General features: G+C 44.8%; 1 protein-coding gene across 1 annotated transcript in view; it reads left to right on the top strand.

Annotated features, from left to right (window-relative positions):
* Positions 1–8,798: 8,798 nt before the first annotated feature.
* LOC127347624 (uncharacterized) overlaps positions 8,799–17,803 on the top strand; it is a 56,302-nt gene continuing 47,297 nt past the window's right edge. Inside the window, exons 1-4 of the mRNA XM_071829278.1 lie at positions 8,799–8,929; positions 9,028–9,251; positions 9,360–9,432; positions 9,518–9,781. Coding sequence (XP_071685379.1) covers positions 8,833–8,929; positions 9,028–9,251; positions 9,360–9,432; positions 9,518–9,781 — 658 coding nt within the window. The 5' untranslated portion in view covers positions 8,799–8,832. The remainder of the gene's footprint in view (positions 8,930–9,027; positions 9,252–9,359; positions 9,433–9,517; positions 9,782–17,803) is intronic.

The raw sequence follows: 17,803 nt of genomic DNA, 5'->3' as shown, positions 1-17,803 counted from the left end.
ATGTCTCCTTACAAAATGGTTTATGGAAAAGCTTGTCACTTGCCTTTAGAATTAGAACACAAGCTTATTGGGCAGTGAAAGAACCTAATAGAGACTTTAAACTAGCTAGTAAGAAAAGGTTGCTTGACTTAAGTTCTCTAGATGAATCGAGGAATGAAGCTTATGAAAATGCTAAACTATTTAAAGAGAAGGTTAAAAAGTGGCATGATAAGAGAATTCTTAAGAGAGAGTTCCATGTTGGTGATAAAGTTCTATTGTATAGGTCTCGTCTCAGATTAGGAAAATTACTCTCGAAATGGGAAGGACCTTTTATTATTGAAGAGGTGTATCACTCCGGTGCAATAAAACTTGCTTCGTTCAAGGATAATACTAGACAAGTGGTGAATGGTCAAAGACTCAAACATTATATTTCTGGAGATTCTTATAATGAAGATATTGATATTATTCAAGTAGTGACTACAGAAGAATTCATTAAGGAGCAAATCCAGGAATCTGCAGAGTCCGTTTTCGAATAGGTAATAGTTTTAATAAGAAAAAGTTCACGTTAAGCTTTCTAGGTTATGTTTTGTTGTTTTTGCTAAATATGAAAAATTACGAGATGGAAACGGGTAGGAGAAGGTTCCTAGGGGCACCAGACCACCCCTAGGCGCGGGCCAGCTCCAGGCCACGCCTAGGCATGGTCTGGGTGCCCTGGAGCCCCTTTCCGACCCAGTTTTGCCTTGTTCGCTTCCTTTTGTTACGAAATTTTTTGCTATATAATCCCCCGGATCCCCCGAGGTCCGTATATCGTGTTCTCGTCGTGTTTTCGTTTCGAGCTATTTCTGCCAGGATTCATTCGTGGTTTTAGAGGCACTATGGTCTCCACCAACAACGACAAGGGCAAGGAGCTGCCGGAAGATGATCTCCAAGATACAAAGCTAGAGGAGGAGGTCAAGAGCGAAGCTAGAGAGGAGGCGGGAGAAGACCAGCGTTCACCTCCTCGCACCATCATTGCAAGTATTGGAGTGGTGGAAGACCCTCTCAAGTTCAAGGACGGAGCACGGATAAGTGCTAGAGGAGGGATTCAACATCACATCCTAGCAGAGAGGACACCGTCTTCACGCAAGCGGAAAGGAAGTTCTGACTTTGAGCAAGGATGGGGGAATAATTCCAAGAGTTGGGATTCACAGTCTGACAGATTTATGAATTGTATTGATCACAACACGGAATTGATTCGTATTCTCACATACAATATTGATGAGTTGAAGGAACTGGTTGATAACCTTATTAAGGATGCACCACCACCGAAGGAGTAATTTGTCATTGGTATTGGCATCGCCTTGGCTTGTTCCAAGCTTGGGGGAGTGTCGCGGTATCACACTATTATCTCTTACCTATTTACTTTTCAATGGAGTCATATCATGAGTAGCAAAGTTATCATATATGATAGTTTGCAGTGTGTAAGTATCTCTCCTTTAGTTGATTATCTATCTATCCCTTGGTGTGAGTAGCCGTTATGGAATATTAATGAGAAGTTTTTTATCATTTACCTTCTGCACATCTTATTTTAGTTTGTAATTTCTTTCATATGATTAATCTTGTTGGTTAGTATTGGTACCACTTTCGGAGCATCAAGTAATTCTAGTTGGTCTTGGCAAACTTAGCATTGGTCAGTAGCAACATTACTTTGAGGCTTAAGTAGAAAAGAGAAAAATACATGTAGATATATTATTCCATTATCTTTCTTTCTTGTTTAATCATAAGGTTAATATTCTTAAGATTGAATCGTTTGTACTTCCAAGGAATATTGCATGATTGTTTTCTATCACATGTATATTTGCTTGTTTCGCTCAACTCTTATGCTTGCTACACAACCTTGCTAGCCAAAGACATGTACTCAGAGGGAATGCTTCTCGTGCATCCAAACCATGATCCAAAAACTCATGTCATTTTTGTCCACCATATCTACCTATATGTGGTATTTCGCTGCCGCTCTAAAGTGAATTGCTTGTGTGCTACCTTTAAACCTTCAAACATTACTACATGTTTGTGTTTTGTCATTAGCTCATGAGGTAGTATTGAATGGTTTATTGTCTTTTCATGACTTCATTTAGTGACTAGCATGAATAATGTGCTAAGTCCTTAATTTTGCAAAAATAGCAAGGTGTTGGGTGCCCGTCCCAAACAAAATAAAACAAATAAATAAACAATGCTTCGCACATTATGTATCGGAGAGATCCTAAATAATGGTGTGCAATGGAGAACTACATGGGAGCCGCTCTCAGGTCACTATATGAAATGATGATAGATTGTTTGATGCCATTCATTGACATAGACATGCATACCTCTCAAAATGTATATTTTCAACACTCCCATTGTATTTAAAACAAAAAGCTCTAGCACATGAGTAATCTTGCTTCCCTCTGTGGAGGGCCTTTCTTTTACTTTTCTGTTGAGTCAGTAAACCTATTTCCCTCTGTCTCAAGCAAGCATTTGAGTTGTTGTGATCTAACCATTTATGTGTGTTGATCCATTCGATCCTCTCTTTTATTCTTCCTTGTTTAGCACAATGTGTTTATCTGAATGAATATAACTCTGAAAGCTATCTATGATTGTAAAGAGATTGTAATGATTGAGTATGTGATTTGTACAATAAGCTCTAATATAAAGACTTTGCTTGAAATATAAGTACAATTTGTTAATTGTTCTCTGACCAAGAATGAATGTTTGCCATCACCAATTATGATGTTCTCTACGCGCTTCTATTTAGTGACTCCTTACTCATTGCAAGTTGAATTATATAAGAAGAAGTGGATGTCTATCATAACTTGTGTATTGGTAAGTGATACGTCTCCAACGTATCCATAATTTCTGATGTTCCATGCTTGTTTTATGACAATACTTACATGTTTTGCTTGCACTTTATAATGTTTTTATGCGTTTTCCGGAACTAACCTATTAACAAGATGCCACAGTGCCAGTTCCTGTTTTCTGCTGTTTTTGGTTCCAGAAAGGCTGTTCGGGCAATATTCTCGGAATTGGACGAAATCAACGCCAAACATCCTATTTTTCCCTGAAGCATCCAGAACACCGAAGAAGAGTCGGAGGAGAGCCAGGGGCCACCAGGAGGGTGGGCCCGCGGGCCATACCCAGGCCGCGCCCCCCTATGGGGAGGCCACCCTGTCGACCCTCCTGCGCCGCCTCTTCGCCTATATAACCCCTTTCGACCTAAAAACGCAGTACCAATTGACGAAACTCCAGAAAGACTCCAGGGGCGCCGCCGCCATCGCGAAACTCCAATTCGGGGGACAGAACTCTCTGTTCCGGCACCCTGCCGGGACGGGGAAGTGCCCCCGGAAGCCATCTCCATCGACGCCACCGCCTCCATCATGGTCCGTGAGTAGTTCCCCCATGGACTACGGGTTCTAGCAGTAGCTAGTTGGTATTCTCTCCTCCATGTACTTCAATACAATGATCTCATGAGCTGCCTTACATGATTGAGATCCATCTGATGTAATTGGTGTTGTGTTTGTTGGGATCCGATGGATGATACATTATGATTAGTCTATCTATAAAGTTTGTGAAGTTATTGTTGCTGCAATCTTGTTATGCTTAATGCTTGTCACTAGGGCCCGAGTGGCATGATCTTAGATTTGAGCTCTATACTTATTGCTTAGATTGTATCTACAAGTTGTATGCACATGTCACTGTCCGGAACCAAAGGCCCCGAAGTGACAGAAATCGGGACAACCGGAGGGGATGGCGGTGATGTGAGGGACACATGTTTTCACGGAGTGTTAATGCTTTGCTCCGGTACTCTATTAAAAGGAGTACCTTAATATCCAGTAGATTCCCTTTAGGCCCGGCTGCCACCGGCTGGTAGGACAAAAGATGTTGTGCAAGTTTCTCATTGCGAGCACGTACGACTATAATTGGAAAACATGCCTACATAATTAATGATCTTGATGTTCTGTCTTAATGCTTTGATTCCTATCAATTGCCCAACTGTAATTTGTTGACCCAACACTTGTTACTTGTTATTGGAGAGTTACCACTAGTGTAGATCGCTGGGAACCCCGGTCCATCTCTCATCATCATATACTCGTTTTACATGTCATTGGAAGTAGTATCAACTATCTTCTGGTGCCATTGCTCTCATATTGCTATTACTGCTGCTGTGTTACTGTTACTACTGCTCTCATATTACTGCTACTTTCACATCACCCCTGTTACTAGTGTTTTTCTAGGTGCAGCTGAATTGACAACTCAGTTGTTAAGGCTTATAAGTATTCTTTACCTCCCCTTGTGTCGAATCAATAAATTTGGGTTTTACTTCCCTCGAAGACTATCGCGATCCCCTATACTTGTGGGTTATCAGTAAGTATGATTCTTCTTGTCTGTATTTTGTTTATCGACACTTCACTCCATAAACCCATGGTTTGGTTTACTAAGTTCAGTTTCGCTTGGGGACAAGCGTGGTCTAAGCTTGGGGGAGTTGATACGTCCAATTTGCATCATTATTTTATATCATAATTTATTGTTATTCATTGATATATTTCATATTTAGAGGTGATACTTATGTCTTTCCATCTATTTTTGCATGTTTGATGATTATTGGAGGATTAACCACCGGAGCCAGGATTCTGCTGGAAAAAGGACCGTCAAGACACCATATTTCTGAAGAACAACAATTCCCAGAAAATTTACAGAAAATACTATTTTACTAGATGACGGAGGAAGCGGGAGGGGGAGGCCGAGATGGACCAGGAGGGTGCCAGCCACCCCTAGGTGCGGGCCCACCCTAGGCCGCGCCTAGTCATGGTCTGGGCGCCCTGGCCCACTTCCAACAATGCCCCCCCGCGTATTTCAACCCCCGAGAAACCTAAGATCGGGGGAGCAACCAGAGAAATATTCCGCCGTCGCTACAGGGCGGAAAACCACAGAGAGAGAAAAGCTCTCTGGCATGCAGAAATCTGCCGAGGAAATTCCTTCTCGGAGAGGGGAAACCGTCGCCATCATCACCGTCATCGAGCTGGACTTCACCGGGATCAAAATCACCATCATCTCCACCACCAGCACCATCATCACCGCTGTCTCCACTCCGTCCCGCTGTAACATCTTGGGTTTGATACTTGTCTAGTTCATGGGAGAAACTCTCCTGGTGTTGATTACTCTTTGTAGTTGATGCTATTGAGTGAAACCATTGGATTAAGGTTTATGTCTAGATTGTTATTCATCATTATATCACCTCTGATTATGATCCATATATGATGTCTCGTGAGTAGTTTGCTTAGTTCTTGAGGACATGTGATAAGTCTTGATGTTAGTACTGGAACTATGTTGAGTAATATGCAATGATTTGATATTTAAGTTGTAGTGCTATTCTTCTAGTGGTGTCATGTGAACATCAACTACATGATACTTCACCTTTATGGGCCTAGGGGAATGCATCGTGTATTTGGCTACTAATTGTGGGGTTGTGATGACCCACAAGTATAGGGTGTGTATCATAGTATCTTCGATAAGTAAGAATGTCGATCCCAACGAGGAGCAGAAGGTGTTGACAAGCAGTTTCGATGAAGGATTCACTGTAAATGCTCACAGACAAGTATTCAGGGGGTTTTGATGTAGCAGATGAATAAAGTACGAGTAAGTAAAGTGCGAGAGTAACAATTGCAGCGAGTGGCCCAATCCTTTTTAGCACAAAGGACAAGCCGGTTTGTTTACTTATAATGACCAAACGTTCCTGAGGACACACGAGATTTTAGTCTAGTGCTTTCGCTACATACGGCTAATTAATCTTCATTGTTTTGATAAGTGTTGTGTGGGTGAACCTATGCTAATGTACCGCCTGACAAGGTATTAACTTGTCAATGCCTATGGATTGTAGGCTAGGGTTTAGTTGGAAGTAGAGGGCAAGTAGATCTCGAAGGTTTCAGCCGAAAAGTACTCGACGATTATGAAAACTGGGGTTTGTAAACAATGATTCGATGATTTCTGCGTCCCTCGACTCCCCCTTATATAGGAGGCGGAGCCGAGGGATTCGTGCCATACAAGTTATAGAGTCCGGGAAGGTTTCTAACTCATCCCGCAAGATTACAAATAAATCTTTCTATTACAACTCTAGCTTTCCTTAGTACTATCTTGGGCTTCCGAATCTTCTTATTCTTCGGGTAGTGGGCCTTCAGTAAACCCCGGGTACTATCTTCAGCAGGCCCATTTGGGATGCCTATGTCAGTAGCCCCCGAGATTTTGCTTGAATCGTAGGGTCAAGGAAAATCTCCACTGTTTATTTTTATTCGACAGCTTCGACTTTTCTATACTTCTTCTCATAAACATCTATATTGTACAGGGATAATGGTAGTTGGGGCTAGTTCATCTGACGGATCAGGTACTAGTTAACTGCTCTAGTGGCAATCCGCAAAAACCTACTTCAAGATCACGTCCCTGGACATGACCTCGGGATACCGGTGTAAACTTCGACAGGTGCCGCTTAAGGTCTTACCATTCTTTCGAGTCCCAGTAAAATTTATCGAGTACCTAACGTGTCCGTTAGGATTTTTCTTCGTATCTGTTGATACGGATAAAAGTAGCAGAGCGCAGTCTTCGGCGATGCCACGCCCAGCAGAACGGATCTGGGGTCTTACCTTCGCAAATTTGCGGCATTCAGAAATTGATCGCAACTTTGGCGTTCTGAGAATATATTGTCGAGTGCTTTTTCGGCTGTTGGAATGGCACATTTTATCGAGTCAAAGATGACTTATATTGCTCTCCCGATGGGAGTATATGCAGAGTTATTTATAACTCTAAATATACTCTTTTGCTTTGCTATCTTTCTTTTTGCTCTTTCATTCTTTTCTCGTCTTTCTGTCTTCTCTCCTTTTTTTTTTTATGATTTCATCGGGCACGCGAGCAGCGTTCCCGATGGGAGTAGCCCCCGAGGCTACAGCCAAGGACTTGTACTTGGTTGTAGGCTCCACGCCTTATGCCGCTATATTTTCTTTTTATCTCCCGAAGTTTTATAATTCCTCGGGTGCGCGAACAGCGCTCCCGATGGGAGTAGCCCCCGAGGCTATGAGCAAATATTTTGTATTTGATCATAGGCTCACGCCATTTCTATTTTGTCTTTCTGTATTTTTTTTCTTTTTTCCAAAGTAGCCCCCGAGCATTTGATCAAAAACTTGTATTTGATCAAAGGCTCAGCATTATTTTTCCATGTCGCCTTTTATGAAGCTGTTGAGTCGAATTTTTTCTTCTGCCAAGATGACGTTGTTGCTGACGATAGCCACGATTGCTAGTCAAAAATTTGCGACAAGTCTTTTCTCGCTGCCATGCGGGCCCAATTAATCCACTATCTTGACACGTCGTGCAAGTGGGGGACACACGTCCTCCGCTTTTTCTGGCACACGTACCGTAACTTCCCCAACGTTGAATTACTTTTTTACCCTTGTTGCCACGTGGCTATCATCTGCCACACACTTTCCTTATCCAACGGTCCGCCGGTTCATCGCACCCCTATATAAGATCGTCTTCTTCCTCCTCGAGCACTTCCGCTCGCTCCGTCCTCCTTCTCCCATCTGCAAATTTCCTCCTGCGATCCATAACCTCCTAAGCTCCTCACCTCCAAGCTGCAAACCATGCGCCATTGTTGATGCCACCGCGTCGATTGACAAGGCACAGCACGCCGGAGTGGGAAAGATCGAAGATTTCCACTCAAGACATCAACATGCTCAAGAAGCTGGGGATCAGCAAGAAACCCAAGGCACTGTGCTTCCCCAGGGAGGAAAGCTACCCAACCCCTCCAATGGGGTACCGGGTAAGTTTTGTCGACCACCTCATCCGCGGTCTTTCCGCCCCCATTCATCCTTTTCTCCGTGGACTTCTTTTTATCTACGGTCTGCAACTCCACCACCTCACGCCAAATTCAATCCTCCATATCTCCATTTTCATCACTCTGTGCGAGGCCTTCCTTGGCGTCCAGCCTAATTGGGCGCTATGGAAGCGCATTTTCTTCTGCCACCGTAATGGCTCGCCCAATGTCGCCTATAATATAGGCGGCGTTGTGATTTCTGTTCGGCCCACTGTCGACTACTTCGACGTCAAGCTTCCTGACTCAGTTCAAGGATGGCGCAAGAAGTGGTTGTACATTCAGGAGGAGAACCATGGATGTGCGGAGGACAACATCCCTCCTTTTGATGGCGCCGAGAAAATCTTTCGCCGCCGCTCCTGGGACGCGGAGGCCACCGAAGAAGAAAGGGCGTCGACAGAAACCTTGATGGCTCGTATCCACGAGTTGCAAAATACTCGCGGCAAAGAATTATCGGGTATCCAAATCACTGCATACTTTCTTAGGACTAGAGTGCAGCCGCTTCAGGCTCGCAAATATCCTCTATGGAAATATGCTGGCGACGAGGACATAGATCGGCTGTCGGTGAATTTGGAGGTCAAGGATTTAGAAAAACTTGTCCGAAAAATTTCGTCTCTCAGCAAAAAAGATGCTGTCCCTTCTTCTTGCCGTGTGACACCATTCAGGGCCGCCAATCCACTTCCCAAGGTAACCTTTGTCTATTGTCTTGTTGTTGCTTTGCTGTCTTTTTTTATATATATAACTTCTTTTCTGATGTCTCTCCCTGTTTTATTTTGCACAGAATCATCCAGACCTTGTCTCGCTTCCTCCTCTTCCTGAAGGTGGAGAGGTCGAAGAAAGGGCCATTGTCACTGATGACAATCAAGAAGCTCCGTCTTTTGTGAATGAACCCGTGGATTCTCGAAAATCTGCGGGATCTTCCGAAGGTACTACGTCGGCACTATCTCCTCCTCCCGCTGTTTCTCCAAAAGGCAAAAGGAAGAGGAATGACGTCGAAGATTCCGGCACTTCCAAAGCCGAAGAAGTTGATCCTTCACGTCAGAAGGCAGCTTATGATCCTTATCTTGAATCCCTCGTCAGCTCGTAAGTCATTTTTATTTCTCTTTATTTCTGTACTCGAAATTTTTGTCTTGTCTTGCTTTTTATGCTGTCGATTTTTAATCACAGCGATGATGAGGAAGAAGTACCAACTTTTGACGTGGCTCCTCGGACGAGCACGTCACATACTTTACTTGCCTCGGATACGCTAGTTGAAGGAGAAGAATCCTCGCCTCCTCAACAAAACGTCGTCACCACTACTCCGCCATCAAGCCCCCTTGCTCCTTCACCAAAAAGGACAAGGATTGAAACGATCATTGAGCCTGCCCCTCAATTGGGTAGCTCTTCTACTCCGCTCTTGGATGATGTAAGTTTTTTTTCTTGCCAGTATCTATATTTCCTCTATTTGCTTTTTTTTTACGCCTTCATTCTTTTTCCATACCGATGTTTCTCTTTCTTTGTTCTTCGTTGACAGCCCATGATCAAAGAGCTTATTCGCATCGGATCCCAATTCATTGGGTACCGTGAGTATGCCAGCAGAACTGAAGGTAATAACTTTTTTGCTGTCGTTGTTTCTGTCTTCTTGCTCCTGTTTTTTGTCGCAATTTTGACCTTTCTTTTCTATTTCGACAGAGAAACTTGCAGAGGCCAACAAGCTTGCCGACGCTCTTGCTCAAAAACTGGAGCAAAGTGAAGCGGCCCGCAAGAAAGCCGAACTTGTTGCTAGCGAAGCTAAAGCAGAGGCTGATGAAGCCAAGGCAAAAGCTGCTAGTGTCGAGGAGCTGCAGAAGAGACTTGAGGATGCTGAAGCTGCATTAAATGAGCACAAAGCCGCACAGGCTGCTCGTGGAAAGGGAATCCTCAAGCGCCTGAATTCGCAAAGTCGGCGCTTCAAAGGTAATTTTATCGATCCCTTCTATTTTTATAGGACCTGCTTTTTCTTGCTTTTGACCAACGTTTATTTCCTGTGGCAGGCCAAACAAACCAAGAGTTTGATCTGGAGAATCCCGACAATGATCCTCTCCTTGATGCACTTTCTTATCTAGAGTTTCATGGATCCGAAATTCGTGAAGGCGTGGTGAATGCTGACGCAGGATTGTCGAAGCTATTCCCCTACTTCTTCCCGAAGAAAGAGGAGCCCAAGACTTTCCTTGCCCTTGCCCAGAGCTTCAATCCATCAGAGGACCTTGGGCTGAAAATGCGCCAGGAGAACATGAAGATTGCTGTCGAGAAACCTTGTTGCCTTGGTCGCCGACAATAACAACCGTTGGATCGGATGAAGGTTGGCGACACCGAGCAGATAGAGCAATCAAAATGGCGGTCTTTGATCAAGGCAGCCAAACCCAATACGAAGAAAATTCTGGCCTATCTCGGGATCAAGCCATCTTCAACTCCTAGCTCATCGAGGCCGGAGGTCTAGTTGCATGCCTCTTTGTTTTTTGCTTTCTCTGTCTCTTTTTCCCTTTTCGCCAATTTAGCTGTGGCGACAATTATCCTGGTAGTCCTTTTGGAGAAACTTCTTTTGTAATGTCTATGTAAATTTTTCTAGAAATTAATGAAATTCCTTCTGGCACTATCATTGATCCTGGCGCTTTCTTTTCTAGTTAATATTTGATAACTATTCGACCAATCCTTGCTCTGCCGATGCTTCACCTGCTTCTTCCTTCTCGAAGAAAATGCTAGTTGATAACGACCCCCTTGAAGGTTCTTCGAGCAAACATTTCTCGGAGGATTTGCAAGAACTTCGACAACAACTTCAATCCATGAAGAAACAAACTCTGGCAATGATAGAACAGTCTCGGAAAGCATCCGAACAAGAAAAACTTGCTCTCCAACAAGCCAAAGAGGCTATGGCTGCCAAGGATACTGGTGTATTGGAAGCAAAGGGAGCCACTACCCGAGAAAATAGCATGCTCGAGCTAATGTTGGAGGCTAGCACAGATATGTTAGGTATGTTTTTCCAACCTCACAATGCCTCCTCTTTATTTTGCTGTGCCCCCCTTCAAATTTCTTGCCTTGTCGCTTAATAGGCTCGGTTCTTGATGCTGCCGCCGAAGATCGAAGAGTAAACGAGAGAACAAATCTTCTTGTCAATCTTTCCCTTAACCATGGCTGTTTATTCTGGGCCTCCCCTGAACGAACCCAACAAATTGTCAGGTTCCAAGATCGTGCTTGCCAAGTGCGCGAATTTCTCAATTTTTGCACGACAACATTAACCCTTGTTTACAAGACTTTGTTTCCTCGAAATGAAGTTCCCAAAACTCTTCCTGAATTGCTGGAGATATTCAGAGATGCTCCCCGCATTCATAATTTTGTGCGAGCTCAATTGACTGCTGGAGCGAGGTTCGCCATGATTATGATAAATATTTGCCATCCAAAATTAGACCTGACGAAGATTGTTGCTGATTGCCTGGCCAAGAAATCGCGGCGAAAAAATGATATTGACACAATCAATGAGATGGTAACTCCTGTGGCCGAGTCGATGATAGATGAGCTTCTTCGGATGGACTCAGAATTCTTCGTCAAGGGGTCCTATGCTGAACATAAAACAACCAGAGGTTTGTCCATAGATAGTATTTTAGGCTTTGACTGATTTGTACCATATTGGAAAACATTATGTCTGTATCTTTTTTGATTTCTTTTTTATTTCCGAAGAAATTTGTTTGTATATTGTAAAGTGCTCTATATTGTTGGAGCCCCCGAGCCTTCTGGCTAGAGTTTTGTACTGTTTTTTCTATCTCGAAGATTTTTCCTCTTTCCGTAAGAAGATATCTTTATTTTTTCACCAAACAGGTTGCAAGCCTCCGAGTATCTTAATGTCGAAGTTCTATATTTTTGTTGCGAGGTTCTTAGACCAAAGCAATAAGATTTTTTCCGTGTAGACTATATTTATAATTGTTAGCTTCCGATTTTTATATTTGGCGAGGTATAAGTATACCAAGGCGAAATATTTCGGTAAGTCTAGTTTGTCTATATTGTGCGTATTTTGAGACTTGAAGGCGTTGAGCCCCCGAGCGTGTCGAAGAATAAGAAATATATCTCCACTATCTTTATTATATTGCAGCACCGCGAGCCCGCCTCATTAAAAACCTTTCCGGCCCCACTCGGTGCCCCGAAAAGGAAAAGAGTGCGTCTGAAAACTCGCGGGCGTTTCAGTACATTGTATTTTTACAGAGAAGGACTATATTTCGACTCTAGGCGTAGAACCGCCTGAGCTGCGCTACGTTCTAGGGGTTTTTCTCGGGAGCCCCTGTCTTCTTGTCCTTGCTCCTGTATGCACCTCCGTCGATGACTTCCGTGACAACGTAAGGCCCCAACCATGGTGATTCGAGCTTCTCAGTACTTTTTTGATTTAACCGCAAGACCAAATCCCCAACTTGAAAAGATCTTGGTCTTAACCGTCGACTGTGGTAGTTTTTGAGGTCTTGCTGGTATTTGGTGACTCGTGAAAGTACTTCATCGCGAGCTTCGTCGAGTGCGTCCATATCATCCTCCCGAGCTTTTTGTGATGTTTCTTCGTCATACTCTGTTACCCTTGGAGAATCATGCTCTATTTCAATTGGTAGTACTGCTTCGGCTCCGTGGACGAGAAAAAACGGAGTTTCTTGTGTCGCCGTATTTGGTGTTGTTCGGATGCTCCACAAAACACTTGGCAATTCCTCTGGCCAAGTATGTCGAGCTTTTTCAAGCGGTCCTAGCAGGCGCTTTTTGAGGCCGTTGCAGATGATACCATTGGCTTTCTCGACTTGTCCGTTAGTTTGCGGGTGCCCAACTGACGCAAAGTGCAATTTAATGCCTACTTCTGCGCAGTATTCCTTGAATTCCTTGGATGTGAAGTTTGAACCATTATCTGTAACAATGCTATGAGGCACCCCAAACCGAAAAACGAGGCCTTTCACAAACTTTATTGCTGACGCTGCATCTGGTGAATTTATTGGCTTCGCTTCTACCTACTTGGTGAATTTGTCGACAGCGACCAGCAAGTACTCATACCCTCCAGGTGAAGCTTTGTGCAACTTGCCCACCATATCGAGTCCCCATTGGGCAAAGGGCCATGACAATGGTATTGGTGTTAATTCTGCCGCTGGAGAGTGAGGTTTTGCGGCAAACCTTTGACACGCGTCGCAGGTTCGTACTATTTCCTTGGCATCCTCGATTGCTGTCAACCAATAGAATCCTGCCCGAAAAACCTTGGCTGCAATAGCTCGACTACTTGCGTGGTGGCCACATATTCCTTCGTGTACATCCTTCAGAATTATTCTTCCTTCTTCGGGTGTGACACACCTTTGCAGGACGCCTGAAATACTTCGCTTGTATAATTCCCCTTTGATCACTGTGAAAGCTTTGGATCGTCGAATAACTCGCCTTGCCTCAACTGGATCGTCGGGTATTTCTTTCCTGAGGATGTATGATATATATGCTTGCATCCAAGGATTTTCTACCATCATCACAAGCTCTTGGTCCTCTTCATCCTCCGTGGTTTCTTTGAGGGGTGCCGAAGTTTTCTCTTCCTTTGCTTTTTTCTGCACCTTTTTTGGCTTCGTGGATCTCTCCGCTATTTCTTCCCAAAATACTCCTGGCGGGATTGGGAGGCACTGCGACCCGATGTTTGCGAGAACGTCGGCTTCATCATTGCTCAATCTACTGATGTGATTTACCTCGCATCCATCAAACAGCTTCTCTAGCTCATTGTACACCTCCTTGTATGCCATCATGCTATCGTTGACTGCGTCACATTGGTTCATAACCTGCTGAGCCACCAATTGTGAGTCGCCAAAGATTTTTAGTCGAGTTGCACCGCAAGCTTTCGCCATCTTCATCCCGTGTATGAGGGCTTCATATTCTGCTTCATTGTTGGATGCGTTAGGGAACATCATCCGAAGGACGTATTTCATTTTGTCGCCTTCAGGTGATATAAGTACTACTCCTGCGCCAGCTCCTTCTGCTCTCTTGGACCCATCGAAGTTCATGGTCCAGGTTCTCGACAAATCTGGGGGTCCCGTGTTTTGTAGCTCCATCCACTCTGCAATGAAATCTGGCAGAACTTGCGACTTGATTGCCTTTCTTTTTTCATACGTGATGTCCCGAGGGGAAAGTTCTATTCCCCAAAGGGAGACACGCCCTGTAGCTTCTGGATTGTTTAGTATATTTGAAAGAGGTGCTTCGTTGACTACTATTATCGGGTGTGCCGAAAAATAGTGGCGCAACTTCCTTGCCGTTGCAATTACTCCATATGCTAGTTTCTGGTACTGCGGGTACCGCTGTTTGGAAGGCGATAAAACTTCACTGATGAAATATACTGGCCTTTGCACTCCATGGAGTTTTCCTTCTTCTTCTCTTTCAACAACTAGCACCGTGCTAACCACTTGAGGCGTGGCTGCAATATACAGCAGGAGAGGTTCCTTTTCCTTCGGCGCCACCAAGATTGGTGGTGTCGAGATTGTGCGCTTCAAATCCTCGAAAGCTCTGTCGGCCTCTTCGTTCCACTGGAATTTCTCTCCTTGCTTTATCAGAGCGTAAAATGGTAACGCTTTTTCTCCCAACCTGGCGACGAATCTGCTCAAAGCTGCGACTCGCCCAGTTAGCTGTTGTATTTCTTTCAACTTTGTTGGCTTCCTCATAGTTACGATGGCCTGTATTTTTTCGGGATTAGCTTCGATCCCTCTTGCTGATACTAAGAATCCAAGAAGTTCTCCCGCAGGAACGCCAAAGGAGCACTTTGTCGGGTTCAACTTGAGGCAAAACTTGTCAAGGTTGTCGAAGATTTCTTTCAAATCTTCGATCAGTGTTGACCCCTTCTTTGATGTTATCACGACATCGTCGATGTAGACTTGTACATTTTTCCCAATCTGTGTTGCAAGGCACTTCTGCATCATCCGCTGATATGTTGCTCCCGCGTTTTTCAAACCAAAGGGCATTGTTTTGTAGCAAAACACGTCGTAAGGTGTTACGAACGCTGTTTTGGCCTCATCGTCTTCTTTTAGTCTGATCTGGTTATAACCAGAGTATGCATCCAAGAAGGAAAGACGTTCACATCCTGCCGTGGAGTCGATGATTTGATCGATCCTTGGGAGGGTAAAGTGATCCTTAGGACAATGTTTATTGAGACACGTAAAGTCAACGCACATGCGAAGGACTTTCGTGTGTTTCTTCGGCACCATCACTGGGTTAGCTACCCATGTGGCTTCTGTAGATATCTCTTTGATAAAACTAGCTTCTCGTAGTCGATCGATTTCTGACAGCATGGCCTTGCGGTTTGGTTCCGAAAAATGCCGCAAGGGTTGTTTGATTGGTCTCGCTAGTGGATCCAAGTTTAGGTGGTGCTCGGAAAGTTCCCTGGGTACTCCTGGCATGTCAGCTGGACACCATGCGAAGATTTTCCAGTTCTCACGGAGGAACTCGACGAGCGCGCTTTCCTATGCGAGGTCCATGTCGTTTGCGATGGACGTCGTCTTTTTCGGGTCTGTCGGGTGAATCTGTACCTCCTTAGAATTTTTCTCGGTATTGAAAGTTGATTCTTTATTTGGCCTTCCAATGTCTGGCAGCACGTCGTAGTCAGTCATACTCCTTGACGCCAAATACTCAGCTTGCATCCCGAAAGTTTCTGATATCCGATGAAAATCCTTATCGCACTTATCGGCTAAGGCGAAGCTTCCTTTGACTGTGATTGGTCCCTTCGGTCCAGGCATCCTCCACAACAGGTATGTATAGTGTGGCACCGCCATAAATCTAGCATACGCTGGTCGTCCCAACAGAGCGTGGTACTGCGACGGAAAATCCACAACTTCAAATTCCAGCTTCTCGATTCTATAATTCTCTCGGGTTCCAAACTGAACGTCGAGATTGATCTTCCCCAATGGATAACTTGGTTTCTCCGGTGTGATACCATGGAACCTCGTGTCTGTTGGCTTCAAGTTTGCTAGGGATATGCTCATCTTCCTCAATGTATCTGCATACATAAGGTTTAAGCTGCTGCCGCCATCTATGAACACTCGAGAGACATCGAATCCTGCAATAACTGCTGGTAAGATAAGTGCTGACTGCCCTGGTCGAGGAACTTGCTGCGGATGATCTGCTATGGTGAAGCCAATATCTTGCCCTGACCAATTAAGATAATCGACTGTTGGTGGAGGCATTTTTTCTGCCATGAACACTTGTCGTGAGATTACTTTCTGAGCTCTATTGGATGGCCTTCCCTTCTGGATCATCGACACCGCTCCATTGGAGTTAGGATCAACGTAAGGTGGTGGTGGAGGTGCTGCCGCTATTCTGAGCTGATGTCGATTGTCTTCTGTAATCGCGGGGGGAGGTGGCAAGTGAATCTCGCTCCTGGGTTCTCGAGGATTTCTCTGTGCTGCCCGAGCGTTAGCGTGCTCTGCCCACCTTAACATTGCCTGGAAATTGCGACAATCTTTCTGCAGATGTCCTGACTGTCTTTTTCCGTTGTTGTCAAGGAAAAAGTGCATCTGACACGGCCCATTCATCATCTCTTCGGGAGACAGGAAAGGCCTCGGGAACCTAGGCCCGCTATTTTGCCTGTTGTTTTGAGAATCGTCTCTATTATCGCCTCGCTGCTCATTGCTTCTCTGATAATCATCTCTGTTGTTTCCTCCTGTGTTTGCCCGAAAACCTGCCGAAATTTGTCCTGGAGCATCATAGTTCGGGTACTGCCGAGGAAATCGTCGCCTCGGTTGATAATTTCGACCACGGTCCTCCTCTGGTGACCTGTGCCGTTTGTTGTGGACAGCATCTTCTCCATCTGCCCATCTGTTTGCTATTTCCATTAACGCGGATACTGTCTTTGGGTTGGTCCTTCCCAAGTCTTCGACAAAATCTCCACGCCTGATTCTTGCGACAAACGCATCTATCGCTCTCTCGTCAGATATATTTTCTGCCGAGTTTTTGATGATGTTCCACCTTTGGATATATTTTCTCATTGGCTCATCTGGCTTTTGTCGACATGCTCTCAACTCCTCTAACGACGCAGGTTTTTTGCATGTGGACCGGAAGTTCTTGACGAACACATCCTCGAAGCTTTCCCAGCTATCGATAGATCCTGGAGGAAGTTTCTTTATCCAAGATCGTGCGGCTCCACTCAAATGCACCTGGATGCTTTGCATAGCTGTTGCCCTTGTTCCTCCTATGAGCTTCACCGTCTCGAGATAATCAACTAGCCAGTCCTCTGGATCTTGAAGGCCATCGAATTTCTTGAAGTTGTCAGGTAACTTGAATCCTGAAGGGACTCGAGTTTTTCGGACTCTCCTCGTGAAGCACGGCAAGCCACACATATCCTCGTCGTTAAGCTCTGGGGATTGCCGATGTTCCCTTCTGCTTTGCCGCGCTCTGTCGACCCTTGCTTGTGCTGCCGTGTCTCTTGCTCCACTTGGTCCTTCAGGGGCTGCCGCTGTTGCTGCTGCAGGTCGTGGACTATTTTGCCTTGCCGCTCCTTCGGGAGGCGTTGATACAAACGCTGTCCCCATAGCTCCAACTCCTGCTATCGCCATATTGTATAGTGTTTCCCTTGGATCTCCTGGAGGTGGTTTAGATGCGAGGATAAAAGCATATGTCGCCATATACCCAGCCTCTGGTGTCTTAGGGATGATGTTTCCTCTTGTATCTATCGACATAAAGGACATGTCTAGGTTTTGGACCAAGTGCTCTCTTTCTGCTTCGGGTATGTGTTGTAACCTTGATCTTGCTCTGTTCCGAGCCTCCCTGTGGCTATCACCCGAAGTTCTAGATTGTCGACTCAGATCTACCCTTCTCCTGCTAGATGCAGAAGCTGCCTCCTTTCTTCTGTTTAACTCAGCTGTCTGTTTTTCCAATTCTCTTGCAGCTCGTGCGAGCCTATATTGATATGCTTGCAATTCCTCTGGCGTGGCTGTGGTGGCCATTGGTTCTGAGCCGTCCATAGCTCTC

The sequence above is a fragment of the Lolium perenne genome, chromosome 4, assembly GCF_019359855.2.
Source record: "Lolium perenne isolate Kyuss_39 chromosome 4, Kyuss_2.0, whole genome shotgun sequence".
In the NCBI taxonomy this organism is placed as follows: Eukaryota; Viridiplantae; Streptophyta; class Magnoliopsida; order Poales; family Poaceae; genus Lolium; species Lolium perenne.
Note: the sequence above shows the minus strand (reverse complement) of the source record. Positions and strands in the feature narration are given on the sequence as shown.